Below are 26,617 nucleotides of genomic sequence, written 5' to 3'. Positions count from 1 at the left end.
TAAAACAAAAGCAAAGCTAAGATCAATTGGGTTTTATCTAACTAATGCGAATTAATAAGTCAAGACTCAAGAGTAGATGGAATTAAGTGTTTTTTTTTTCGCTTTCTTTCCCTTTTCTGAATTCAAAATCTCCCGTGGTAAAAGAAATAAAGAAAGTGCAAACTTCATCAAACATGTTACGTTATTGGTTATAATATAAACTAGATTTTGACCCGCGCTTTCAAAGCGCGGAATCGATTCTTTTTAAAATTTCATTTAAATTAATAAATATTTGTCTAATCTATATTTTAATAGATTTTTTATTTGTTTATAGTCAATTTTTATAATATTGTCTTCTTTATTTTTTAATTATTATTAAAATCAAAATGTTTGTTTGTGAAATAATTAATTAGTTAAAAGATTTTAAAATGGTAAACTCCTACTCAATAACTTTAATCATATTGTGATGATATATTTGGTAAAGTTATTTATTTATAATTTTGACTTATTAAATAAATATTATATGAAAAATGTAATAGACATTACACTTTTCATTCTACATATTTTTAATTAATGCATAAATTTTAAATTATAATAACAGAAATATTTAATAATAGGAAACCGGTGCTGCCTATTTATAATATTGATCGGGGTCAAAGCGAGGTGTTAGGTTTTAGGAGAAACTTGGGGGATTTTTTTTTTAAAATCGAATCTCTCTATATTTTAAGATTAGTTTTGAGAAAATTCAGTTACCATGTCAAACAGTTAAAATATTTTTCTGCGTGTTCCTCAAGTTGGGAGATTTTCTTTTTATTTGATTTGATTCCGTAAATCTCTGAGTAAATGAAATTTAAAACGATTTAATGGGCTTAAAAACGAAAATGTAAGTAGTAAATTGGTTGGGCTTTTCATTTTCGAAAAACATTTAAATCAATTGAAAAAACAATTGAAAAAAGATTTGGAATGTTTTGTAATTAATAGGAAAATTCAGGAGTAGATTCATAAGAAGTATTCTGCTTTAATAGTATAGATGGGGGGGGGGGGGGGTGGGGTTAGATCGCATTACTAATATTCAGCTCAACTGGTGTTGTGATATGTTGCTAATTAATCAAATCATATAAATATTCGATGTGTAATAAATTCGTGTTTGGAAGATTCGTCTCATATTTTCAGCGTCATAGTCCAGCTTCTCATCACTGCACACAGAATACAAAGACTATATGATATATTCAGTATATTAGTAATATTGGATCTCGTACGACCGATCAATATAACATGACAGACAATGAGCCACACTATGCGGCTCGTAAGATGCAATCTTCAACGTGGCTCGAGTTTCCGTCCACAGCTCTTGTATTATACGTCTGTATACAAAAAAAAACTGTTATATTTTTTTTTTAAATAAGCTTAGAACTACTTTATTATATACTTCCGAAAATGTCCATGAAGCTTCTTCGAATTTTCTTGCTTGCTTATTAATAATTTGTTACCTATCCTATATATAGCCCCCAAGGCCTTGGGGTAGGTAACACTAACACATTAGAATAAGACTAGTGTTCTTAACTTATAAAAAATGTCTCTCTACCCCACTCTTTGCTTTCTCATCCTCCTCTCTCTCTGCCATGGTTCTCACAGCGTCCAACCACGCCGGGCTCCTCATCTTGATGGTAAGAAAATCACCATTTTGCATAGTCACTTAACTCGACTCATACTATATGAATTTGTAACGTTATGGTTTTGTATCTATTTATATATACAGGGCTTCTCCCAAATGGCAACTTTGAGCACATCCCTCCCAAATCAAACATGAAGGGTCGACAAATAATCGGCGCACACTCTCTCCCTCACTGGGAAATCTCCGGCCATGTGGAGCTAGTCTCCGGTGGGCTTCAGCCCGGAGGATTCCATTTCGCGGTCCCACGTGGGGTCCACGCTATAAGACTAGGAAGCTTAGCTTCCATCTCTCAAGAGGTTAAAGTGAATCGTGGTTTTGTCTACTCAATAACATTTGGAGCCACGAGGAGTTGCGCTCAGGACGAGAACATCAAAGTCTCTGTGCCTGGTCAGGCAGACGAGCTTCCCATCCAGACGGTCTTTAGCTCAGATGGTGGAGACACTTACGCTTGGGCTTTCAAGGCAATGTCGGATGTGGTCAAAATCACTTTCCATAACCCTGGTGTTCAAAAGGACCGTACATGTGGACCCCTCGTAGATGTTGTCGCTATCAAAGAGATGCTTCCTCTCGGGTACAACAGAGGTACATTGCTTGCGGTTAGATCCGGTTTATTTTGGACAATATACACTTTTTGTGTGTTTTGGGTCTGATGTTACTATATCACACGGTAACCTAACTTATCTTCCATGTAATAATCATAGGAGGAAACTTAGTAAAAAACGGAGGGTTCGAGATCGGCCCACACGTGTTCGCTAACTACTCTACCGGAATCTTGATTCCGGCAAGAATCCAAGACTTAATCTCTCCGCTTCCGGGATGGATCGTTGAATCTCTAAAACCGGTGAAGTATATTGATAATCGTCATTTCAAGGTTCCGTCAGGACTCGCCGCCGTTGAGCTAGTTGCCGGCAGAGAAAGTGCAATCGCTCAGATCATTCGTACGGTCGCCGGGAAGGCATACACGCTCTCGTTCACGGTGGGAGACGCGCAAAACGGCTGTCATGGGTCGATGACGGTAGAGGCGTTTGCTGGAAAAGAACCGTTTAAGCTTTCTTTCGTGTCGGAAGGTAAGGGAGTTTTCAAAACCGGACATTTTAAGTTTGTTGCCGATTCTGACCGTACCAGGTTAACGTTCTACAGTGCGTTCTATCATACTAAGCTGCATGATTTTGGTCATCTTTGTGGACCTGTTCTTGATAGTGTTCTTGTACTCCCGGCCCATTAACAATTTGTGGTTCTTGATTCTATTCATACTCAGATATTACAAAAGTTTCTCAATAAAATACCATATTTTATAAGCAATTTCTTCTTGGACTCTTTTTGTTGTTGTCAAAGTCATTACAACTCATACCGATGATGCATGGGATATTTCCATTCTGTATGTAAATTGAGTATGTGTGGTGTGGAATACGCTGAGATACTGTTAAATGAGATTGTTGGTATTAAATTTTATAAGGTTTGCAACTCAAACTCAAGTAACACGTATTCTTTCAAGATCGCTCTCAAGATCATTTTTTCAGATCATAACCGAGATAAAATACAGCACTCATAAACTACAAAATAAAGATAGACAACATTTATTCATAGATTACAAATAGAGCTGAATCTTTGGTTTATTCAAATAATCGAGTTTATTTGATTAGTTGGATCAGTTGGTTTGATATTTTGTAGCGAAAATAATTGAATAAAACAATGATTTTTTTACTCGTACTTGACCTGTCGGAAACGAGTATTTGTTATTTCAAGTACTTATTCAAAAATATGTTAACTGCAAGTTATTTGTTTTATTCGATTACTTGCTACTTATAAGTATTTATTAATTACTTGGATATATTTCTAAGCTTCTAAAAATTATTTGATAGATAATTATTTTACAAGAAAAGGTTATGAAAGTTTGTTTTATTTATTCGACTTGGTAAAAACACTATAGTTATTTTAAATAAAATATTTTCACCTAATATAAAAAATAGAATTCAATAAGAAAGTATTGTTTACTTCTTACAACAAATAAATATTTGTTTAAGGCTTTGGTTTTTATGATTTATTTATCATTTTTTAGTTGTAAAATAAGTAACGAATAATATCAAGGTGAGTCGTAGTTTTTCTTGTGATACTTGCTACTTACCTTGTAAGTAGCAAAACTCAGCGACTTGATACTTGACTTGAGAACCACGGGTACTTGAAAAAACGAGGCAAGTACAGGTCAAATATCGAGTATAAGGTAAGTAACGAGTAGTTGTGCCCAGCCCTACTTATACTGAACTAAACTGGAATTTATTAATTTTTTGGTTCTAGTAAAATTCGAATTGTTCTCCGTTTGTAAGTTTTATATATTTCTAGTAAAATTTGGTATACTTAAATATGATTTGGTATATAAATAAGTTATGAAACATTGGAAAAATTGAAACTGCGGTTAATTTATGGGGATCTACTAATAAACCAAAATGATAATTAAATTAACTTTGAAATTACCCATCGATTTAATATGACTAATCAAATCAAAAGTTTAACAACAAAAGGTTCAGTTTGGATTCCGATTGGTCAAGAATATAAATTACAGAAATTAATAGTTTTAGAAAGACCATTACCAAGTCAAAACTATATTGTATGCCTTTAATAACTCTTAATTATATGGAATATATATTGTCCAGGACTTATTCATAAGCATTATGACCCAATAATTATTCTATGACTTATTGCTTGCGCTACGCTTCCCGATCTAGATGACGTGGCAACATCCACACCGTTAGATATGTTTCAGACGTAGACTTTAGCACACTATATAACTTCTCTCTCCTCTGTAGAAGAGAGAAGCGATATCCTTCATTCAGACAAGAACAAGACAACACCGAAGCCAAACGAAACTAATCCTTAAGGACGAAGATGGCCGTCGAGAAATTGAGCACGATGGTGGACGGCGTCGAGATACTGAAGCCGCGTACGGACAACAGAGAATACAGGAAGATTGTCCTAAAGAACTCTCTCCAAGTCCTCTTGATCAGCGATCCCGATACAGATAAGGTCTTGAGATCCCTCCGGTTTGATTGATTCAATTTAATTATGATTAATAAAGTTTGATCCTTTAGTTCTGATTCGTAAAGTTTGATCCTTTTTGAAAAAAAAAAAGTGTGCTGCTTCAATGAGCGTTAGTATCGGATCTTTCTCTGACCCACAAGGATTAGAAGGCTTAGCTCACTTCCTTGGTACGTTGATATCCTCCAAAGTCTTGTAATTTCTCAATTATTAATGTGTCCCCATCTTATCATTTGAGCTTAATTGTGTATTATAATGTTCATTGAGTGGTTATTTTGTAATAATGATTTTTTGTGTGTTTTTTTAGAGCATATGTTGTTTTATGCAAGTGCAAAGTACCCAGAGGAAGATAGTTACTCCAAGTACATCACTGAGGTATTATATACATATATATACTCTGGAGAATTTGTTCTTGTGTTTGTTTGTTCTCTTAGTCTTGAATTTATTTGGTGTAGCATGGAGGGAGCACAAACGCGTATACATCCTCTGAAGAGACAAACTACCATTTTGATATCAATGCTGATTGTTTCAGTGAGGCTTTGGACAGGTTTAATTCTTGTTTTTTTTTTTCTTTTTTTATTGCTAACTAATCTGTTACCTACTATCTTGTCTGTCTAAGTTTTAACTTACTGAATCAGGTTTGCTCAGTTCTTTATCAAACCACTAATGTCAGCTGAGGCCACCATGAGGGAGATCAAGGCTGTTGACTCAGGTTTGCTTTTTTTCTTTGTTTTATGTTTATCATGCTCTAGTCCTTGAACTTAAAATGATTATAACGAGGTTTCTGTATCCAGAGAATCAGAAAAACTTACTCTCTGATGGTTGGCGAATGAGACAGGTATAGCTCTGGTTCTAAACAAAAATATTATCTGAGCTATTTATTTATTTCGACTCATTTCGTTGGTGCTACTATCATTGTTGAGACTTGAGAATATCATTATGATAAGAAATATCTAATACATCGCAAAACGTTCTAACTAGTTCTTTCTGTCATTTTTATTTGATAACAGTTACAGAAGCATCTAAGCAAAGAAGACCATCCCTTTCACAAATTTAGCACAGGTCCATATTCTAAAATTTTCCACTCTTTTCGCTATGAAGGCGTTTATGAGATGATATTTATCATGATGAACATGAATAGTCAATTGTGCTTCCTAAAAAGTGAGATTTGTGCTTAGGAAACATGGATACACTTCATGTAAAACCCCAAGCGAAAGGAGTGGATACAACGAGCGAGCTTATTAAGTTCTATGAAGAACACTATTCTGCCAACATCATGCACCTCGTTGTATATGGGAAGGGTATGTTTTTTCTTGCTAACACAAACCTCGAACTTCTCTTTCTTTCTATTTAAATAGGCATAAGTAACACTGATGTCTTTGCTCTGGATATATTTTCAGAAAGCCTTGACAAAATTCAAGATCTTGTGGAAGGGATGTTCCAGGAAGTCCAAAACACCAACAAAACTATCCCTAGATTCCCTGGTCAGCCATGTACTCCGGAGCATTTGCAGGTCTTTGTTCCTCCGTAAATTCAGAATATTCATGCTAGAATGTTTCTGAGATGGTGTTTGGGTTTTTAGATTCTTGTGAAGGCTGTTCCTATAAAGCAAGGACACAAGCTCAACGTGTCATGGCCCGTAACTCCTAGCATTCATCGTTACGAAGAAGCACCATGCCGGTACCTTGGCCATCTAATTGGACATGAAGGCGAAGGAAGCTTGTTTCATGCATTGAAAACCTTGGGTATGCTTTCTTTGTGGCACATGCTTAATAGGTTTTCAACTTTTTTTTGTGTGTGTTTCTTGCTTAAGTCTTTTTATTGCTTGCAGGGTGGGCAACGGGACTTTCTGCTGGTGAAGGAGATTGGACTCTTGATTATTCTTTCTTCACGGTTTCTATTGAACTTACCGACGCTGGTCATGGTGGGTTTTCTCTTACTGTATCTCTTTTAACTCTAGGAAAGTTCACAACAGTCATATTCATTCTTGTGTTGAATAGAGAGTATGAGTGTGTTTGGTGTTTACAGAGCATATGCAAGATATATTGGGGCTGCTGTTCAAATACATTCAGCTATTACAAAAGACTGGCGTTTGTCAGTGGATTTTTGATGAGGTATGGCTATGCTAATTTTTTTTTTTTTTTTTACTCTTATCTTGCTAGTATCCTTATAAGGTTTTGATACATCTCTTGTTATTACTGAAGCTCGCAGCTATTTGTGAGACAAAATTTCATTATCAAGACAAAACACCACCAATGTCCTATATAGTGGATATTGCATCAAACATGCAAGTAAGTTATATTTTCTTCTTCTTTAGCTTTCCTTGTAGGCTTTCTATACGTGACCTATACCTATGACTGCTTGATATACTTGAGTTCGTGTGTCTCTAACAATGAACAAAATGAAGAATATATGTTTAACTCTGGTACTACGTCAATGACCAATTGACTATTACATTAGAAGTACATATGGAGTTATGTAGTGCAAACTAAGTTTGGTAATCTACATCCTTAAAGAACACACCCAAGTTCATGCTAATATATCAACAATTATGTATCCTTGGCAATTATATTTCAGATATTTCCGACAAGGGACTGGCTGGTTGGATTGTCCCTGCCTTCTAAATATAATCCAGCCACTATACAAAAGGTTGTAGATGAGCTTTCTCCTGGCAATGCTCGGTAAGTCTTGTTATCTTTAAGTGACTTAGAATTCTTTTATTTTATTGGTGATGAAATCATGAGCTTATACCTAAGCTAATTCCACCATTGTTTCTAATATATCTGAGGACGAGATGCATACGACACGTTATTTTATTCGATATCTTGATTAGCTTTTTTTGGCAGTTTACTTTGTCCATTTCCTGTCATGCTATGAGAGTTTACATGCTGTCAAAGCTCTGGAATCTATTGATATAACCAAACTGTTGTCTTGTTTTTTTTTGTAGAATCTTTTGGGAGTCACAGAAATTTGAAGGACAAACGGACAAGAATGAGCCATGGTATAACACTGCCTATTCTCTTGAGAAGATAACCAGCTCTACCATTCAGGTTCACACTTGATATGTAATTCTTACTGTTACTGGCAGTGATTAGTTTATTTGCCTTGTTAATCTTTTTGGTTTATGTAAAATAATTACAGGAGTGGGTGAAGTCAGCTCCTGATGTTAACCTGCACCTACCAGCGCCTAATGTTTTCATTCCTACAGATTTGTCATTAAAGGATGCTAAGAACAAGGTCCAAATTTTCACCACACTTTAGTTAATTCTTTAATGTGTGAAGCAGTGTTTCTTATGTGATCAAGTTCTGGAACAGGAGAATGTTCCAGTTCTGTTGAGAAACTCCCCTTTCTCGAGATTATGGTACAAGCCAGACACGATTTTCTCGAAACCAAAGGCGTATTTCAAGATGGATTTCAATTGTCCTCTCGCAGTCAGCTCTCCTGACGCAGCAGTTCTTACAGATATCTTTACGAGATTATTGATGGACTATTTAAATGAATATGGTAAGATTTAATCTATACATCCGTCAGTATTGTTCTTTCACTTACTTTTTGTCTCTTCTATGTTGTATAGCTTATTATGCACAAGTTGCTGGTCTTCACTATGGTGTGAGCCTTTCAGACAATGGTTTCGAGGTGAGTTTGGCATTTTCCTCATTCACACCACATGCATTTGCCTGTCTTTTGCGCTAATTCTTTTTATTTTCCCTTCCTAGTTGACCCTTCTTGGTTACAATCACAAATTGAGGATTTTACTGGACACTGTTATTGAGAAGATAGCCAATTTTGAAGTTAGACCTGACAGGTTTGCTGTTATCAAGGTGATCATGCTTAAGCTTTTTCTCTCTTTATTACTTAAGTTAACAATTTAGACAACCACTAAATCTGTGTCTTCTAATAGGAGACTGTCACAAAAGAGTATCAAAATTACAAGTTCCGACAGCCATATCACCAAGCAATGTATTATTGCTCCCTGATATTACAAGATCAAACCTGGCCTTGGACAGAGGAACTAGACGTTCTTTCTCATTTGGAAGCTGAAGATGTAGCTAAGTTTGTCCCAATGCTGTTATCAAGGACATTCATCGAGTGTTATATAGCAGGTACTTAGATTAGTTTTTTTTTTCCTTTTCTCAGAAGTTGTCTTGGTGTTCAAATATATATCTTGACTCCATTTCAGGTAATGTGGAGGATAACGAAGCTGAGTCAATGGTCAAGCATGTTGAAGATGTTCTTTTTAATGATCCAAAGCCTAAGTGCCGACCGCTGTTCCCATCCCAGCACCTGACTAATAGAGTTGTGAAGCTCGAAGAAGGGATGAAGTACTTTTACCACCAAGATGGCTCAAACCCCAGTGATGAAAACTCTGCTCTAGTTCACTATATCCAGGTACTTGTTCAGATTAGAAGATGGCTTTTGATTCTGATCTTAATATGGGTCTTCTTCGAGAGACCATACTGCTTTGGTGGCTAATTGAAACTTTGGTTGCCACGAACAGGTTCACAGAGATGAGTTTGCCATGAATATTAAGCTTCAGCTATTTGGTCTCGTTGCAAAGCAACCCACCTTTCACCAACTTAGAACGGTGGAGCAACTTGGTTACATCACTGCACTTGCTCAAAGGTATATTTGTGTTTTTGTTTCCTACTTTGTCCCCACCTGAATTCGGTATAACCATGCTTTTCTGCAACTTAGGAATGATTCTGGCATCTATGGTGTACAGTTCATTATCCAGTCATCAGTGAAGGTACCAAATCATCTCTGTCAGATAGAATTGAGCTAATAACCCTTAGTGCTCTCGTCTGTAACTGCCTTCGGGTGTTGATGGTTTTAAACAGGGTCCTGGACATATTGATTCGAGGGTGGAGTTGTTGCTGAAGAACTTTGAGACTAAACTTCGTGAGATGAGTGATGAGGAATTCAAGGTGAGAAGTGTGAACCAATGTAGCTAATACAATATGATCCTTATTAACTAACTGACATGAGTTACTCTTTCCTCCAGAGCAATGTAACAGCTTTGATAGACATGAAGCTTGAAAAATACAAGAACTTAAAGGAGGAGTCCCGTTTTTACTGGCAAGAGATTCAAAGGGGCACACTCAAATTCAACCGTAAAGAGGCAGAGGTAACATAATCACTTGTTGTAGGATTAGTTCAAGTGAGTATTGAAGTTGTTTTGGGAGAAACTGACTTGTGTTGTGGACAGGTTGGTGCACTGAGGCAGCTTCAGAAGCAAGAGTTAATAGATTTCTTCGAGGAATACATCAAGATTGGAGCTGCGAAGAAGAAGTCATTGAGCATAAGAGTGTATGGGAGCCAGCACTTGAACGAAATGGCAAGTGACAAGGATGAAGTCCCATCACCATCTGTTGAAATTGAGGACATTGTTGGTTTCAGAAAGGCTCAGCCTCTTCATGGGTCGTTCAGAGGATGCGGACAACCCAAACTGTGAGGGGCTGAATCTCATTTTATTATACAAAGACGATCATTTTATATCTTCTTCGATCCTTTCTCGTTGTAAGAATAAAACAGGTGAACCTTATGTTGGCATCAATTTCACAAAAAACAAATGAAATAGATTTAAAGAAGATGGCAAAACTAAATATTGAACCGTATATGATTGTGATTATGACAGTTATTCTCAAAACTATAAAATTCTTCGAAATTAAAATATTACTAGATTTTGACCCGCACTTCAAAAGCGCGGATTATTTCTAGATTTTGATCCGCACTTCAAAAGCGCGGATTATTTTGGATTATAAATAAAATTTGATGTTGTTCAAAAAATTGATCCGTTGGATTATAAATAAAATTTGAAGTTATTCAAAAATTGCTAATAAATATGAACCGTCTATGAATCATTTATGATTAGTTGTTAGTTACTATTTTATTACAGCAAATTAATGACAAAATCTTAGGAGGATCTTATAGATTAATAATAATGTTGTATAGTTAGAGATAATAAAAGTAAGAATAAAAAAAATTTAAGTCTAGTGAATGGGTCTAACGACTTTACATAAGTAGATTTTTTCAGAATGTTTCTCTTTTAATAGTATAGATATGAAAATTGGTGGAATTAAACACCATATCCACAAAAACATTTTTAAAAAAGTAAATCTCTGAAATAAGTACTAAGTTATATTCAAAATTTAAAAAAATATATGCAACTATTGTAGATCACATTCAGAGCTTCTCCAACTGTGAATGTTTTACTAGTGTCTCATTAGTTAAGGAAAATGAAAACAATAAGTTAATTAGGTGAGAGAATATAAAAGTATCTAAACTAATTTTTATAAGAAACTGTTAATATACCAAGGTTACATATTTTTGTGGCAATTGGTCTAGATTTAATAGAACTATTAACATTTAATTGGATAATTACTTTCTTCCTATCAATTTAAGTGGTGTTTAAGAATTTTTATTTTGTTTCATAACAATTGATATGTCATACAACAATTTCGGTAGACTTTATATTTTATGGAACTGCACAATTCTCGTAATCGCATATCACATGAAGTTGGTCTTCTTCGTGTTCAATAATGGGACTAGGGTTTTTAACACCACCACCTCGGAGACAGAGAAGCATATTAAGAGTGGATTCTTTGTAATCGGATACAAGACAGCTGTCTTGGAGCTCTTTTTCGGCAAAACTCAACCATTGCTCATTATGGGTGATTGTTTCTTTGTCTTGAGAGTGTGGATAGTGTTGGATGATATAAACTCGAGGCTTATTGTCTTTCCTCTGAGCGTTTTCACAAACATCAGTTCAGATGATTTGATAAAATAAAGTCGAGTAAACATTGATGACTCTAAATGTTACTTTTCTATAATATTTTACTATCATTTGGTTAGTCTTGTACATCTTATTTGGGTTTTATGTATGGATTGGATTTGTTTAAATAATATTTTGAATGCAGATCTAATTTTGAGATTGGTTAATAATGTTTCAGATTTAAATATTTTTAAAATATTATATGAATTTTTTTGGTCAGCATATTATATGAAATTAATTAGTTGAATTATTTATTTACGTTTCAAGTATTATTTTGGTAATAATTCAGGTTTTGTTTTTGCAAAATATAATTCAGATATTTGAGTTTGGTTATATTTGGATATTAGATTGAATTTAATCGGATTTAGATAATATTATAACCTGAAATACTGTTATACAAAACTCAATTCAGATATTGTTATAAACTGGATTCAGTCACAAATGAGTAAATGACTATGCTTAGCAAGTAGGCCACTACTGAACCATTTGCGTATATTCATTTTTAGTAGTTTAGCGTTTGCTTCATGTGGTGGCTTGAACTACTGTTCAGTTGTCTCTTTGGCGATAACTAAAATAAGAAAGCCCCTCGACCTTCCAGCTCACGGACCATACTTCGCTTTCCAAGCTCTTTTGCATTCAAGCTTAAGCAACATCAAAATCCCAACCACCGCCATTACATTCATACGCTTTCCGACAAGACACCAACCGAAGTTTCTTTGTTTTGTTCTGTCTGAAAAAAAAAAAAAAAATCACCAAAATCTCAAATTCGAACTCGTTAGGATTCAGACAAGGCTTAAAGTTCCTAAAGTTTCCACCTTTTTGTTCCGATGTTGGTTCAAGATCGTTATGCGCCGGCGAAGTCTCAGATCAGAGAGATCCGACGATTCAGCGAACCCAAAAGCCTAGACTTTTCCACTTGGGTCTCCGAGAATCTCTCCAGAATCGTCATCATCTCTCTCTCCATCGTCACCGTCTTAGCTCTCTTCTTCCTCTACAACACCACCGACACTGCTTCCCTCCTCTGTTTCCAGACCCAGTCAACTCAGTCTCTCCAGCCCCTCACTCGCCCCCAGATCAAATGGAACTCGATCCGAGTCCTCCCGGATAAGACCTCCCCTTACTCCACCTTCGTCACCGAGAAGTGGATCGTGGTGTCGGTGACTAACTACCCCACCGAGGAGCTTAAGACCTTGGTGAAGATCAAAGGATGGCAGGTTCTAGCGGTTGGAAACTCGATGACCCCTAAGGACTGGAGTCTTAAAGGTTCGATCTTTCTATCTCTAGACGCTCAAGCAGAGCTTGGTTACCGTGTGTTGGATCACTTGCCTTATGACTCTTTCGTGAGGAAGAGCGTTGGCTACTTGTTCGCGATCCAGCACGGTGCTAACAAGATCTACGACGCGGATGATCGTGGTGAAGTGATTGGTGGAGATCTAGGCAAGTGTTTTGACGTTGAGTTAGTTAGTGAACCGATGTTACAGTATAGTCACGAGGATCCTAACAGGACTGTGGTGAATCCCTATATTCATTTTGGACAGCGTTCTGTTTGGCCTAGAGGCTTGCCGTTAGAGAACGTAGGTGAGATCAACCACGAGGAGTTTTACACTGAGGTGTTCGGTGGTAAGCAGTTTATACAGCAAGGGGTTTCAAACGGTTTACCTGATGTTGATTCGGTTTTTTACTTCACTAGGAAGACTACTTTAGAAGGGTTTGATATAAGGTTCGATGAGCATGCTCCTAAGGTGGCTTTGCCTCAAGGTGTGATGGTGCCGGTTAACTCTTTTAACACTCTTTACCATTCGTCCGCGTTTTGGGGGTTGATGCTTCCTGTTTCGGTTAGCTCCATGGCCTCTGATGTGTTGAGAGGGTACTGGGGACAGAGGTTACTGTGGGAGCTTGGTGGTTATGTCGCTGTTTATCCACCTACGGCTCACCGGTTCGATAGAATCGAGGCCTACCCTTTTGCTGAGGAGAAGGATCTTCACGTCAACGTCGGTCGTTTGATCAAGTTCTTGATTGCTTGGAGATCGGAGAAGCACAGTTTATTCGAGAAGATACTTGATCTGAGCTTTGCTATGGCTGAAGAAGGGTTTTGGACAGAGCAGGAGTTGAAATTCACGTCTGCTTGGCTTCAGGATTTGATCACCGTCGGGTACCAACAGCCGAGGCTGATGTCGTTAGAGCTGGACCGTCCGCGAGCAAATATAGGTCATGGGGATAGGAAAGAGTTTGTTCCTAGGAAGCTGCCTTCGGTTCATCTCGGTGTTGAGGAGACGGGCACGGTGAGTACTGAGATAGGGAACTTGATAAGGTGGAGGAAGAACTTTGGGAACGTTGTCCTTGTTATGTTTTGTAATGGTCCTGTTGAACGCACTGCTCTTGAGTGGAGGTTGCTTTATGGAAGAGTGTTCAAGACCGTTGTGATATTGTCTTCTCGGAAGAACTCGGATCTTTATGTTGAAGAAGCCAAACTTGATCACATTTACAAGTAAGAATGTTCTCAAGATTAGTATATGTTGGTTAAAGTTCTAGCTTCTACTAATTAGGCTCGCGGGTTCGGTTTCCTCGGTTAGTTCGGAATTCGGTTAGTTCAGGTCGGTCGAAATCTCACCAAAGTGAACCGAAAAGAAATTTAGTTCGGTTTCAAAAATTTTACCGAAGTTTTGTGATTTCGCAGTTAGTTTGGTTAAATTTTTAGTTGAAATTGAATAAAATTAAAAAATATTTGGTTAGTTGGGTTCAGAATTTTTACCGAAGTTTTTTTGGTTTTGCAGTTAGTTTGGTTAAAATTTTGGTTTAAATTGAATAAAATTCGGTTAGTTCGGTTTATAATTTTTGTTAACCGAACCAAAAACCGAAGTTTTTTTTAGTTGCCAAATTGAGCCGAACCTTCTAACTGAACTAACCGAAAATCTAACTTTTTTGGTTCGGTTCGGTCAATAGTCGCAGGCCTACTTCTAATGGTATGTTTATATGTATGTTTCAGGCATCTACCAAAGATATTCAATCGATACAGCAGCGCAGAAGGGTTCTTGTTTGTTGAAGACGACACAGTCCTCAACTACTGGAATCTACTTCAAGCAGACAAGACTAAGATTTGGACTACAGACAAGGTATGATAACATTCTCATTATCTTGTCTGTTATTTTCTTTCTTCTCTATCTCTTTTTATCTTACAGTGAAACTTCTTGTTGGTTTTAGGTATCTAAGTCATGGACATCAGTGAACCCAACCGGGAAGTCTGATTGGTTCTCTGTACAAGCAGAGCTAGTGAAGAGAACTGTAAGCACAATGCCGGCTCATTTCCAAGTTAACTACAAGGAAGCAGCCAAGAACAATCTCGACGCCTTAACGGTATGCAGCTCAGAGGTATTCTACGTGCCTAAACGACTTGTAACCGATTTTGTCGACCTTGTTGATCTCGTGGGAGATATGGATTTGCATTACAAAGTGGCTTTACCGATGTTCTTCATGTCCATGGATTCGCCTCAGAACTTTGACCCGGTTCTTGGCTCAATGGTGTATAAGAAGAAGACCTCTTCGTTTAATTCTTCTTTGAGTTTGTATTCTGCTCAAGCGCCTGCTGTTCACCCGTGGAGCATATCGAGTGAGCAAGATTTTATTAAACTGGTTGGACAAATGGCTGAAGGCGACCCGTTGTTAATGGAGTTGGTATGATGATGAGGAGTCAGGGTGTAGAGGTTGCAGTAGAAACAGAGTTATACACAGATTGTGTCTGTTATTCTTTTTGGTTCCCTTAATTTTTTTTCCTTGTGGGGGTTGTGGAGAAAGTCTTGTAATGTTTTACTGTAAGCATACATTTTGTGAGTGTATAATGTTTCCCCATATAAAATTCAATCTCTTCTTCATCAATGAAGGCAAGAAAGTGGTAGTGGGAGAGAGTAAGAGAGAACAAACAAAAGTCTATGCAGGTAGTCGCTCTAACGACGTCTTATCACAAATTCGCTGAATAACGACGTCGTCTCATAAATTCGCTGAATAACGACGTCGTATCATAAATTATCCGAAATGACGTCGTATCGTGAGTAAGTTGAAATGACGTCGTATCGTGAGTAAGTTGAAATGACGTCGTATTGAGGTTTATTCTTCATTTAAAACTCGAACCGCTCGCTCGCGTGGCAGAGTCAGTGACGATGGAGGAGGAGAAACGCCGTCAGATCTGCAGCAACTGCGACCGTCCAAAACCGATCTGCATCTGCCACGTCATCCCATCGGAACCAATCGCGACGAAGACAGAGATACTCATCCTCCACCATCCACACGAGTCACGCCACAAGCTCAACACCACGCCTCTCCTCGTCAAATCCCTAACCAACATCACCACAATCTCCGGCCGCCGCCTCCGCCACCACCACATCTCCGCCTCTCTCCCTAAACCATCCCGCACGATCTACCTCTTCCCGCCGTCTCCTTCCTCCCCCGCAGTCACCTTATCGGACTTCAAATCCCAAAACCGGACTACCTCGGATCCTCCGCCGCCGGTGAGGCTGATCGTGTTCGACGCGACGTGGAAGCACGCGAAGGAGATGGTGAAGGCGAGCGAGGAGGTTTTGAGAGAAGCGGGGGCCGTGAGGGTGTGTTTGGACGCGGGGATAGACGAGTCCGTGAGCGGGGGAAGCATCTACGATTCGGAGCTGTTTTTGAGGATGGAGCCGGTGGGTGGATGCGTGAGCACGGCGGAGGCGGTTGCACGGTGCCTTGGAGCTTTGGAGGTGGATGGAGAGGAGATAGAGAGGAAGCTGATTAGTGTGTTGAAAGAGATGGTGAGATTGCAATCTGAGTTCTTGAAGCCCATGAGACCAAGGCCCAAGTTGCTGAAGAAGAGATTACAGAATCAGCAAGAGGAAGAATGAGTTTGGTCCTTTAGAGATATTTTTAACACTGGATTGTTGATTACATGAAAGGATTTTTTTTTGTTCAACAAAACTCATTACAAACTAAGTGAAGCTGAATTGTTATTACAAGTGTTTGGAAGAGTTATGATTTATATGGAATAACATGTTCTTCTAGCAAAGATATCATTACATAAATTTAAGAGACGAATGACGTATATAGGTTTGAATAGAAAAGCACTTTATAAACTGTGTGTAATCCTATAATTCTGTTTTGAAGTTTGATTGATCAGCTAATCTTTTTGATTTAGTTCGCAGAGTCCGTTTTCAAAAATGGCTGAATAAATATTTCTCTCATTTGAGCATATGCCATGCGGAGAAGCTTCTGCGACGTTCCTTTCAACCAGATTTATTCTTATTCATGTTGTCTTTTAAACACCATCCAAATCCACTCATCAGTCCATGATCAATCCAAGAAACATTGATTTGGCAAGTCGGAATTGGATGGATGGCTGGGGAGAGAGAGGTCTATGGTGAGCTGAGCTGATCAGCTGATTGAAATTTTTTGGTTAGGTTACAAGAAAAAAACTAGTACTTCTACTTCTACATCAATAGCTGACTAGATAGACTATGTAATAATAACTTGAAAAGAAAACATGGGACATGGGACCTTCCACGTGAGGTGATAAACTGAGGCAAGTTCGTCGTGGACCATTTTGCGATCATATATAACTTTGGGACACTTCTTTAATTGCACAATCACATGACATGTTTTCGGCTTTTTGATCCTCGATGTTATAATATATGCCTAACTCCTAAAGCACGTAATATTCTATTATCAAAAACAAAACCGTATTCTATAGATTGGTAGTCATTTTTGTGGTCCATCCATATTCAATTTGTAAGGAGATCAAACTTAGTCAATGTCATTTTTGTACGATATGATGAGTCATTTCGTTAGTATATGGGTTCAACACAAACGACCTAATCCCATTACAGAACGAATAATAAAACGAGTCTGCATGGGGTAAATTTTCAACTGAGTTTTGCTGACTTGGACTACATGCAATCCATATATCTAAATCGAAACTCTCTTTTTTTTTTTTTTTTGAACGCCATCGAAACTCTCTTACCTTCTCTTTGTACTGGTTTCTTGACATGTATTTATATTTTTGTACAAATCGTATAACACATGCATTCGTTATACTCTTTGTCGACATTTTAAGTTGGTTGGTTGAAATTGTCAAATTTTGTTTTCCTCATACTTTTCTTTTGATGGAGTGACCTTTAATCCTAATTTTTATACACTCTTGATGGTGATGAAACGTTTACTTTACTTAGTTTACATATCTTTGGTTTTGTGAAATTGACCCGGCAACACACAAAGATAATTTTAATTTTAAGTATCGTAACTTTTATTTACATATCTTTGGCTTTTGCTTTTAATAAATTAGATATAAGTTTGTAGATAATCAAATGGATTTTTTTTTTTTTTTGCTAAATAATCAAATGGATTTGAACAAGTAGATGTTGGAAAGGAACCAACGAGTGGATATACTACTGTCAAATTCTAGAGTTTACGGGATTTTGTTTTCTCTAATTTTCCACCATCATGTACCACATTTTACTATGGATATTTTGCATGATTAGAACATCAGCTATTCAATAATTACGATTTGTAAGAACATGCATAGTCTTAAAATGTTGGAGATTTCTTTAAAAAAAAGAAACTAAAATGTATTTATATGTATTGTAATCTAAAGTATTGTCTAAGGTATAAACTTTAAAAAAATCAGATTACTTAATTTATATTTTTTAGTTGAGTAGTTTATGTATTTAACTTGATTAAAATAGTTGAGCAACAAAACATAAAATACAAAAAAACATTGATAATAGCTGATTCTATAAATCTCTTTTTCAAAAGATCACAATTATTATGATTATATATTCCAAAGTACATTTCGCATATACCAAAAACATGAGAAAAAGAAGTAAGAGAGAACAAAAGGAGTACGATCCATGTTCATGGTCCATACCTCTGCTAAAAGTAGAAAATAAGGCTGTTCTATATTTATATCAGGATTATTGTATTATTAATTATGATCGTATTCTTTTATTATATCAATCGTGCAAATTCACATGCTACAACAAGACACCCTGTCATGCTGCAATGGTGAAATGATGAGACCAATCTCTCCATCAACAACATATACATGATATATCTTATTTATTCTCATAAGATTTTTTCTTTTTCCAACATTCTATGATATACTGATGTTCTAAAACTCCTTCTTGATGGTGTCTAGACGTCTATATATGTGGCAAATTGACTATTAACAAAACATTTTTTTAAAAAGATATATTTTAAAAAAATTCAGTATAAACGCCATCTAGACAGTAATCCTTTTTGAATCATATAATTACCATTTAACGATTTTTTGAACAATATAATACTTAGGCCTAATAATACTCATTTAAATAGTGTTTAATTAAAAAATCTATCCAATCTTAACCTACATAGCCATGTATTAAAGGCCAATCCCAAGATATACTTCTTCCGTTTCATTATAAGTGTCATTTAGACATTTTTCACACATATTAAGAAAATAATTAAAATGTATTTATATTTTCATTAATTACGTCTAATTGATCAATAATATTTGAGATAAATAAATTTACTTATTAAATCAATGTATTCTATGATTAATATTCAGCTGAAAATAATAAAAAAATGCATTGAAAATCTAAAACGATATTTTTTATGTAACAAAAAAAAACACTCTTTAAGAAACAGAGAAAATATAAAATTACAAACATCTTAAGATAAATTCTAATTTTTTTTTACAATATAAAATCTACAAGACATAAATATATTAACTCTTTAAATTTAGGAGTAAGACTAATGTTTAATTACTAATCTACCAATAGTATTCACTAAAAGATTTTTTTACCAGTTTAGAAATAAACATTAATGAAAATAGCTTAATCATCCATCCATAGTGTTTATATATTTTCTCCAAATAAGTCTGTATACTCTCCCAAAATTCAAAAAACATGGGCTAAAATTCGGGTTTAATGTTTTAATTTGTGTCTTTGTGTGTGATATATAAAAGTGGTGGTAAATAAAAATGAGAAAAAAATTGAAAAGCCAACATTGGTCGGTGTAATAACGACCGGATCTTATTCCTCTGCCTTAAATTTGACAGTCTCTTAACGTCTTTTCTCGAACCTCTCGTCTCCTCCTCCTCCCTCTTTCTTCTTCTTCTTCTTCGCCTCGTCGTCGGCAATATTATTCATCTCTCTCTCTACTGTAAATCTACGAGACAAAAACGTTCGGAAAAGAATTAAAAAAAGGTAATAACACAGCTCACACATAATACACTTTCCAAATAATAATTCAATTCTCTTTCCTTCCTTTCTTCTTCTTCTGTCTAATTCATTTTTTCGTTTTTTCTGATCTTTTTTTGAATCGCCAGCTCTTCTCCATCTCTTAGTGCCTGCCTGCCACACACAGATCTCTCTACAGGTACCGTCTTTCAATCCCGATCCATGTTTGACTAATGCGGATCATTTGAATCTTCGTCCCATGCTCTGTTTTTTTTTTTGCCTTTGATTCTCGATCTGCTTAAATCGTTTCAAAATGTCTCTCTTTTATGTAAAGTCTCGATTTTTTCTTTGTGGGTATTATAAATCATCTGTGATCAATCTCTGTAAATCGCCAAAGTTTCGATTTTTATTTAAAAAAATCTATGATCGAGATTTTTGATAGTTTTCACTGATGATGATCGATGACTTTATTACAGTGATCGATCTCTGCCAGCCTGCGAGATTGAATTAGAACTCTTTTTTGGTTTGTTTAATTAAGGCAGATCAATGTTGAGTGATGAGATACGTTATTATTCACCATCCACATTTATATTGAGCCAATGACTTTGGTTGATGATCAGCTTCATTTGGCGTGTGTAGATTTTGAGCGTTGAACAACATGTCTGGGTCAACGAAAGTACTGGATCCTGCTTTTCAAGGAGCTGGACAGAAACCGTATTTGCTTCTTTTCTATTGATTCTGAATGTTTGGAACCTGTATGAGGATGTTTAACACTTTTTTAACATTTTTATTTATCTAGAGGAACTGAAATATGGAGAATCGAGAATTTTGAAGCTGTTCCAGTGCCAAAGTCTGAGCATGGAAAGTTTTATATGGGAGACACTTACATTGTCTTGCAGGTTTGTAATCTCTTCTTCTTGTTATCTCTTACTAAAACAGAATGAAAAATGTGCAATCATATTGTTATATTTAATCACTTTGTGTTATGTTCAGACCACACAGAACAAAGGAGGTGCGTATCTGTTTGATATTCATTTCTGGATTGGGAAAGACACTAGTCAGGTACCTTTTGTTAAACACTCTTTTTTGTTTTTGGTTGATGTTGATTATTAACTAACTTGTGGTTTGATGGATTCAGGATGAAGCTGGAACAGCAGCTGTTAAGACAGTTGAACTCGACGCGGTTCTCGGAGGCCGTGCTGTCCAACACAGGGAGATTCAAGGTCACGAGTCTGACAAATTCTTGTCTTACTTCAAGCCATGTATTATACCTTTAGAGGGTGGTGTTGCGTCTGGTTTCAAAACACCTGAAGAAGAGGTGTTCGAAACACGGTTGTATACTTGCAAAGGCAAACGTGCAATCCGTTTGAAGCAGGTTTAAAAACTAGTTCACTCTCTTTTGCATCACAAATACATTTACTTGTTCTTTACCTTATGTTCTTTGTATTTTTGTGTTTGTAGGTTCCTTTTGCCCGCTCATCGCTGAATCATGATGATGTGTTTATCTTGGACACCAAGGAAAAGATCTACCAGTTCAACGGTGCTAATTCAAACATCCAGGAGAGAGCCAAAGCTTTGGAAGTCGTTCAGTATTTGAAAGACAAGTATCATGAAGGAACTTGTGATGTTGCCATTGTTGGTAAGCTTCATTGCATCTTCTTCCTTTGTTTCCCCTAGATGTTGCTATCTAAAATAACTAATATATTTAAATAGATAATTGCGATGCGAGATATTTTGGTTCGGGTTTGGTTTCGGTTCTTCTGATTTTAAAATTATGTATTCATTCAGATATTTAATCAGTTTCGGTTCGGGTTGTACTACTTTTTTGGACCAGATATTTTGCCCAGCCCTAGTTCTTAGATGGAAACTTAATGTTTTTTTTTTATCTCATTGCTTAACAGATGATGGAAAATTAGATACAGAATCAGATTCTGGTGAGTTTTGGGTCCTCTTTGGTGGTTTTGCTCCAATAGGAAGGAAAGTTGCTAATGATGATGATATCATCCCTGAGTCAACTCCACCTAAGCTTTACAGGTACTTATATCTTTTGCAGTAGTGTCTATATTATGATGGATGTATTTGACATGTTGTTACTCTTTTTTCTTTAGCATCATTGATGGTCAGATGGAAGCTATAGACGGTGATCTAACCAAATCTATGCTGGAGAACACTAAGTGTTACCTCTTGGACTGTGGTGCTGAGGTTTTTATCTGGGTTGGCCGAGTAACTCAAGTGGATGAGAGGAAAGCTGCTAGTCAATCTGTTGAGGTAAAAAAAAAAGTGGATACATTATCATCATTTATCTCAATCATGGCTTCTCACTTTTTTTTAACCTTTTCATCTCCAGGACTATCTTGCAAGTGAAAACAGGCCAAAGGCAACACGTGTCACACGTGTCATCCAAGGCTATGAGTCTCACTCTTTCAAGTCTAACTTTGACTCTTGGCCATCAGGCTCATCCGCTCCTAGTAACGAAGAAGGACGAGGAAAAGTCGCTGGTAAAAATAAAACACTTTTGAAACTGAAAATGATTAAATAAAAACATTAACAGTGTTTCTTTAAGGCCTGACTTACTATTGATGCACTGCATTGTTTCTCTAGCTTTGTTGAAGCAACAAGGTGTTGGGCTCAAGGGGATTGCGAAAAGTGCACCAGTGAATGAGGATGTTCCACCTCTTCTTGAAGCTGGTGGAAAGTTGGAGGTCTGTTTTTGTCTTCTTTATTTTAAGCATTCTTCTGTGTATTAACTCCATTTTGATGTTTTTTTGTTATGCTTATGTATTAGGTTTGGTATGTTAATGGCAAAGCTAAGACTCCGTTACCTAAAGAAGATATTGGCAAGCTCTATTCTGGGGACTGCTACTTGGTCCTTTACACCTATCATTCTGGTGAAAGGAAAGACGAGTTTTTCTTGTGCTGCTGGTTTGGAAAGAATAGCACTCAGGTAATTTTAATGTACACATCATGGCAAAAATATAAAAAGCCAATGTTTAAACTTCTATGTATTGGATAAATTATCAAAATTAGATATACAAGACAAAGAAATTAGACAAATTTGTGGATTTGTACTAACATTATTACTTAATGTAACCGATTTAAATCAATTTAGAATGGTTTAAATTAAATTAGAATGGTGTTTAAAACGGATTTAAGAAAATCATTTCGGCTAGGATTAATTTAGAATCATCATTTGGTATGTCTAAGTTTCTCTGTACTACATATGAGTACTGAGAGTAACCATTAAGTGCTGCAGTTTTGCCTCAAAAGTTATTGGTTCCTGTAGTGTTAGTAGTTGTAATGTTATTTGGCTTCTCCCTTATCTAGGATGACCAAGAAACAGCACTTAGACTGGCGAATACAATGTCAAACTCGTTGAAGGGAAGACCTGTGCAGGTACAAATGACTTACTTTTATTAACAGCAATGATGAATATTTACTAGAAAAGATCGATGAATGACTGGTTCTTCTTGCAGGGACGTATATACGAGGGTAAAGAGCCTCCACAGTTTGTTGCTCTTTTCCAGCCTATGATTATCCTAAAGGTACTTTGTAATGGTGTTTACAAGATGATGTATGTCTTGGAAGAGAAAAACTCAGTGATTAACATGATTTAAGTGGAGTTTTTAGGGTGGTTTGAGCTCTGGTTACAAGAACATGGTGGAAGAGAAAGGTTCAGCAGATGAAACCTACACACCAGACTCGATTGCACTGATTCAAGTATCTGGAACTGGAGTTCACAATCATAAGGCACTTCAAGTTGAACCGGTAACTTGAACTATATTGTCTTTCTAAGTTCTGTATTAACGCTTTAACTAATAATTTTGTTTTTGTGATACTTAATTTAGGTGGCAACATCTTTAAACTCTTATGAGTGCTTCCTACTGCAATCTGGTACTTCCATGTTCCTATGGCATGGAAACCAAAGTGCGCATGAACTGCTGGAACTAGCTGCTAAAGTTGCTGAGATCTTGAAGGTTAGTTTCAGATCTTATTGTGGCCTCTCTAGTTTTTAAATATATTAATATTCTTCTCGTTTTGGTAAGCCAGCCTGGGATGACTCTCAAGCATGCCAAAGAAGGAACAGAGAGCTCAACCTTTTGGTTTGCACTTGGAGGAAAGCAGAACTTCACCAGCAAGAAGGCAGCATCTGAGACTGTCAGAGATCCTCACTTATACTCATTTTCTATCAACAGAGGTAAAAATATAATAATAAGATGAAAATAGTTGTGATCTTACTTTTCACATTTCTATATTCTAACTGTATCATTTTTTTTTCCTTTGCAATGTGTGTGCATGTATCCCCCACAGGAAAGTTTCAGGTATGTTATTGATAAATTTACACAACCTTTTTGATTCTAGATGTATATATTTTTTTTATAACAAGATGATATCTGCAACAGGTTGAAGAGATCTACAACTTTGCTCAAGATGACCTCTTGACAGAGGATGTATATTTGCTCGACACTCATGCTGAAGTCTTTGTCTGGGTTGGTCAATGTGTTGACCCCAAGGAGAAGCAAACTGTGTTTGAGATTGGCCAAGTAACTCTAACTCCTCCTTATCAACTTTGCTTCTCTCTCTCTCTCTCCTTTTTAGTACTGTTTGCTCAATGCTAAATTTTATGTGTAGAAATACGTTGAACGTGCTGGATCCTTGGAGGGCTTGTCTCCTAAAGTTCCACTCTACAAAATTACCGAAGGGAACGAACCATGCTTCTTCACCACTTACTTTTCTTGGGACTCCACTAAAGCTATTGTAAGTTTAGTTTGTCTTTTTCTTTTCAGTGGCTGGCATGAAGATGTATCTGCTTTCCATGAAATGATAGTTAGATATTGTGTTGAAGAGGGTCTTAGATAACTCTGGTTGTACCTTGTGGCTTTTAGTTTACATTTTCTCTTCTTTTCTCCTTGTGACGTTAGGTGCAAGGAAACTCATTCCAGAAGAAAGCAGCCTTGTTATTTGGCACTCACCACGTTGTGGAGGTACTAGACCTTTTGCTTTTACTATTTTTCTGGTGCTTAAGGCAATGAAGAAGCGCTCTTGTTGCTTGTTCTGGCTTCTTGGTCATGATATTTTTTATTCTTGTGCTGCTGCAGGATAAGTCTAGCGGTGGGAACCAAGGACTAAGGCAAAGAGCTGAAGCACTAGCTGCCTTGAATTCTGCATTTAATTCTTCTGGTAGCAAGCCATCATATTCGGTAAATGTCTATCTAAAGATATTAGCATTCAAGTCTTGTACTGGTTAGAATCTGGACACAGTTCTAAACATTTAAGCCAAAAGACCCGTTTTAGATCTTACTAAATCTAGACAATGACTTACAAGCCTGTTGGGGTCTAGACTAAGCTCTGCTTGAACACATCAATGAGGTTCATCTTTGTCTGTTTTAGTCAAGCACTCAAGCCTAACTCGTCACAGAGTAATTTTAAGAATGTTTAGCTTTGATAAGTGAACTTATATAGTAATCCCTTTTCACTGCAGAGCCAGGACAGATCAAGCGGAAGTCAAGAGGGTCCAAGACAAAGAGCTGAAGCTTTAGCCGCCTTGACATCAGCGTTCAATTCTTCTGGACCATCATCTAAATCTCCTCCACCACCGAGGCCAGCGGGAACGAGCCAGGCTTCACAGAGGGCAGCAGCAGTGGCTGCTCTCTCCCAAGTTCTCGTTGCTGAGAATCCGAAATCAACTGATACCTCTCCTACAAGAAGATCCACTAGCTCCAACCCAGCAGATGAGAGTACGTTTCTCTCCTTTCTTTCACGTTTTTAAAAACTCACTTACACAATTGACTAATCTATCTTCATCATCCACAGATGAAGAAGCAGATGCTTCAGAAGAAGCTAGTCATGAAACCAAGGTAGAAGAGGAAGTTTCACCTGCAGTAGAAGAGCCAGAAGCAAAGCAGGAGGAAACAGCGGAGCAAGATGATTCTGTTATAGACGCAAGTGGTGCAACTTTCACCTATGAACAGCTGAGAGCTAAATCTGAAATCCCTGTGACTGGAATCGATTTCAAGCAAAGAGAGGTGTGTTGGTTGTATAGTTAGTATTATGGGCTGATTCACTCTCCTTATCTCCTAACCGACCGTTTTTTTTATTATTGCTGTGATCAAAGGCTTATCTATCTGAGGAAGAGTTCCAGAGTGTGTTTGGGATGGAGAAAGAAGCATTCAACAACTTACCTCGGTGGAAGCAAGATCTGCTCAAGAGGAAATTCGACTTGTTCTAGAAACACTCCTAGACCAATGCAAAAAAAAAAAGCATCTCAAAAATCCTTTATTACACACTCCTGAAATTCAGTTTATTACTGAATGGTTTTTTTATGTGGTCAGTCAATTTGTTGTTGGTTGTTTGAAGAGTGTTCTTTCATTTGTTTCTCTTCAATATTATTTACCTTGACTCGTCTACTTCTCTCTGTCATGGGTTTGGCTTTGGACTTGATTCTTGATATTTTCTTACAGCACAATGAGGTGTCTTGTAATGACGATCATAGATTGTTTTACCCGGGACAGATTTGTGACTGGGTAAGATTTTTTTTTTTTTGAATTGGATCTTCCATTGTTGTGATTATTTAAGAACATTTGTTATTTGATGCTGAAGCTTTATGCATGTTTATAACTGGTTTGGTTTGTGTATCAGTCTCTAACTATGTACCACAGCCACTAGAACCAGTTATTTTTATACCAAAAGATCCCAAGAACTCTTTACCCTATCAAGAAGCTACCAATTTGCTTCATTTACCATCAGACAAACTTCACAACAAACTAAACGCCCATCTAAAAATAATTTAGCCGCAATAAACAAGGATCTAAGAAAGAGAGAACCCATTAAATTTTAGGAGACTCCATGTAATATTTTTTATGATAAATATATTTTTTTCATTGAATTAGTTACCCATTATAGTTGAGAACCAACAACAAGAAAATGTTATGAATCATTATTTCTTTTGATAAATAAATAAATATAATTGTAACATCCCG

General features: G+C 36.7%; 5 protein-coding genes across 6 annotated transcripts; all 5 read left to right on the top strand.

Moving 5' to 3' along the window:
* The first annotated feature begins 1,015 nt into the window (after positions 1 to 1,015).
* Positions 1,016 to 4,178, top strand: LOC103866588. Its single transcript, XM_009144530.3, has 3 exons — positions 1,016 to 1,646; positions 1,739 to 2,236; positions 2,356 to 4,178. The coding sequence occupies exons 1-3, from the start codon at positions 1,553 to 1,555 to the stop codon at positions 2,877 to 2,879; spliced, it is 1,116 nt and encodes a 371-aa protein (XP_009142778.1). The 5' UTR covers positions 1,016 to 1,552; the 3' UTR covers positions 2,880 to 4,178.
* Positions 4,179 to 4,437: 259 nt separating this feature from the next.
* LOC103866587 (insulin-degrading enzyme-like 1, peroxisomal) lies at positions 4,438 to 10,303 on the top strand. The gene is made up of 26 exons (XM_009144529.3): positions 4,438 to 4,675; positions 4,782 to 4,857; positions 4,995 to 5,062; positions 5,143 to 5,234; positions 5,326 to 5,399; positions 5,482 to 5,525; positions 5,698 to 5,749; positions 5,866 to 5,988; positions 6,088 to 6,200; positions 6,270 to 6,432; positions 6,519 to 6,611; positions 6,716 to 6,801; positions 6,892 to 6,978; positions 7,265 to 7,368; positions 7,635 to 7,737; positions 7,829 to 7,924; positions 8,003 to 8,192; positions 8,263 to 8,324; positions 8,405 to 8,509; positions 8,590 to 8,791; positions 8,869 to 9,077; positions 9,187 to 9,311; positions 9,384 to 9,435; positions 9,527 to 9,613; positions 9,691 to 9,813; positions 9,895 to 10,303. The coding sequence occupies exons 1-26, from the start codon at positions 4,538 to 4,540 to the stop codon at positions 10,138 to 10,140; spliced, it is 2,913 nt and encodes a 970-aa protein (XP_009142777.2). The 5' UTR covers positions 4,438 to 4,537; the 3' UTR covers positions 10,141 to 10,303.
* A 1,984-nt stretch (positions 10,304 to 12,287) lies between these two features.
* On the top strand, positions 12,288 to 15,333 carry LOC103866586 (probable glycosyltransferase STELLO1). Its single transcript, XM_009144528.3, has 3 exons — positions 12,288 to 13,948; positions 14,447 to 14,573; positions 14,662 to 15,333. The coding sequence occupies exons 1-3, from the start codon at positions 12,288 to 12,290 to the stop codon at positions 15,136 to 15,138; spliced, it is 2,265 nt and encodes a 754-aa protein (XP_009142776.1). The 3' UTR covers positions 15,139 to 15,333.
* Positions 15,334 to 15,546: 213 nt separating this feature from the next.
* LOC103866585 (DTW domain-containing protein 2) lies at positions 15,547 to 16,495 on the top strand. The gene has a single exon (XM_009144527.3). The coding sequence runs from the start codon at positions 15,615 to 15,617 to the stop codon at positions 16,332 to 16,334; it is 720 nt and encodes a 239-aa protein (XP_009142775.1). The 5' UTR covers positions 15,547 to 15,614; the 3' UTR covers positions 16,335 to 16,495.
* Positions 16,496 to 19,546: 3,051 nt separating this feature from the next.
* On the top strand, positions 19,547 to 26,188 carry LOC103866584 (villin-2). Of its 2 annotated transcripts, none has more exons than XM_033292514.1 (25): positions 19,547 to 19,664; positions 19,788 to 19,839; positions 20,280 to 20,354; positions 20,440 to 20,539; positions 20,634 to 20,702; positions 20,779 to 21,015; positions 21,102 to 21,279; positions 21,542 to 21,674; positions 21,749 to 21,908; positions 21,988 to 22,138; positions 22,242 to 22,342; positions 22,426 to 22,584; positions 22,965 to 23,033; positions 23,114 to 23,182; positions 23,268 to 23,405; positions 23,486 to 23,614; positions 23,688 to 23,835; positions 23,949 to 23,959; positions 24,041 to 24,181; positions 24,270 to 24,395; positions 24,560 to 24,622; positions 24,737 to 24,838; positions 25,120 to 25,375; positions 25,452 to 25,663; positions 25,753 to 26,188. In XM_033292514.1, exons 3-25 carry the CDS (start codon positions 20,299 to 20,301, stop codon positions 25,864 to 25,866), a joined length of 2,922 nt encoding a protein of 973 aa, XP_033148405.1. In that variant the 5' UTR covers positions 19,547 to 19,664; positions 19,788 to 19,839; positions 20,280 to 20,298; the 3' UTR covers positions 25,867 to 26,188. The 2 variants fall into 2 exon arrangements, with proteins under 2 accessions (XP_033148405.1, XP_009142774.1); XM_009144526.3 differs by having other exon boundaries at positions 19,556 to 19,667; positions 19,790 to 19,839.
* Positions 26,189 to 26,617: the final 429 nt, after the last annotated feature.

This window comes from Brassica rapa, chromosome A05, assembly GCF_000309985.2.
Source record: "Brassica rapa cultivar Chiifu-401-42 chromosome A05, CAAS_Brap_v3.01, whole genome shotgun sequence".
In the NCBI taxonomy this organism is placed as follows: domain Eukaryota; kingdom Viridiplantae; phylum Streptophyta; class Magnoliopsida; order Brassicales; family Brassicaceae; genus Brassica; species Brassica rapa.
This window is presented reverse-complemented; position numbering and strand designations above follow the sequence as displayed.

What these genes read in the sequence shown, in the direction of transcription:
- LOC103866586 (XM_009144528.3), top strand. Translation starts at nt 12,288, where the DNA reads ATGTTGGTTCAAGATCGTTATGCGCCGGCGAAGTCTCAGATCAGAGAG. An exon ending in AAACTTGATCACATTTACAA is followed by an intron (nt 13,949 to 14,446) that starts GTAAGAATGTTC and finishes TGTATGTTTCAG; the next exon opens with GCATCTACCAAAGATATTCA. An exon ending in AGATTTGGACTACAGACAAG is followed by an intron (nt 14,574 to 14,661) that starts GTATGATAACAT and finishes TGTTGGTTTTAG; the next exon opens with GTATCTAAGTCATGGACATC.
- LOC103866584 (XM_033292514.1), top strand. Translation starts at nt 20,299, where the DNA reads ATGTCTGGGTCAACGAAAGTACTGGATCCTGCTTTTCAAGGAGCTGGA. An exon ending in TTGTGATGTTGCCATTGTTG is followed by an intron (nt 21,280 to 21,541) that starts GTAAGCTTCATT and finishes ATTGCTTAACAG; the next exon opens with ATGATGGAAAATTAGATACA. An exon ending in CTGCTAGTCAATCTGTTGAG is followed by an intron (nt 21,909 to 21,987) that starts GTAAAAAAAAAA and finishes TTTCATCTCCAG; the next exon opens with GACTATCTTGCAAGTGAAAA.
- LOC103866587 (XM_009144529.3), top strand. Translation starts at nt 4,538, where the DNA reads ATGGCCGTCGAGAAATTGAGCACGATGGTGGACGGCGTCGAGATACTG. An exon ending in CATCGAGTGTTATATAGCAG is followed by an intron (nt 8,792 to 8,868) that starts GTACTTAGATTA and finishes ACTCCATTTCAG; the next exon opens with GTAATGTGGAGGATAACGAA. An exon ending in TGAGTGATGAGGAATTCAAG is followed by an intron (nt 9,614 to 9,690) that starts GTGAGAAGTGTG and finishes TCTTTCCTCCAG; the next exon opens with AGCAATGTAACAGCTTTGAT.
- LOC103866585 (XM_009144527.3), top strand. Translation starts at nt 15,615, where the DNA reads ATGGAGGAGGAGAAACGCCGTCAGATCTGCAGCAACTGCGACCGTCCA.
- LOC103866588 (XM_009144530.3), top strand. Translation starts at nt 1,553, where the DNA reads ATGTCTCTCTACCCCACTCTTTGCTTTCTCATCCTCCTCTCTCTCTGC. An exon ending in CCGGGCTCCTCATCTTGATG is followed by an intron (nt 1,647 to 1,738) that starts GTAAGAAAATCA and finishes TTATATATACAG; the next exon opens with GGCTTCTCCCAAATGGCAAC. An exon ending in TCCTCTCGGGTACAACAGAG is followed by an intron (nt 2,237 to 2,355) that starts GTACATTGCTTG and finishes TAATAATCATAG; the next exon opens with GAGGAAACTTAGTAAAAAAC.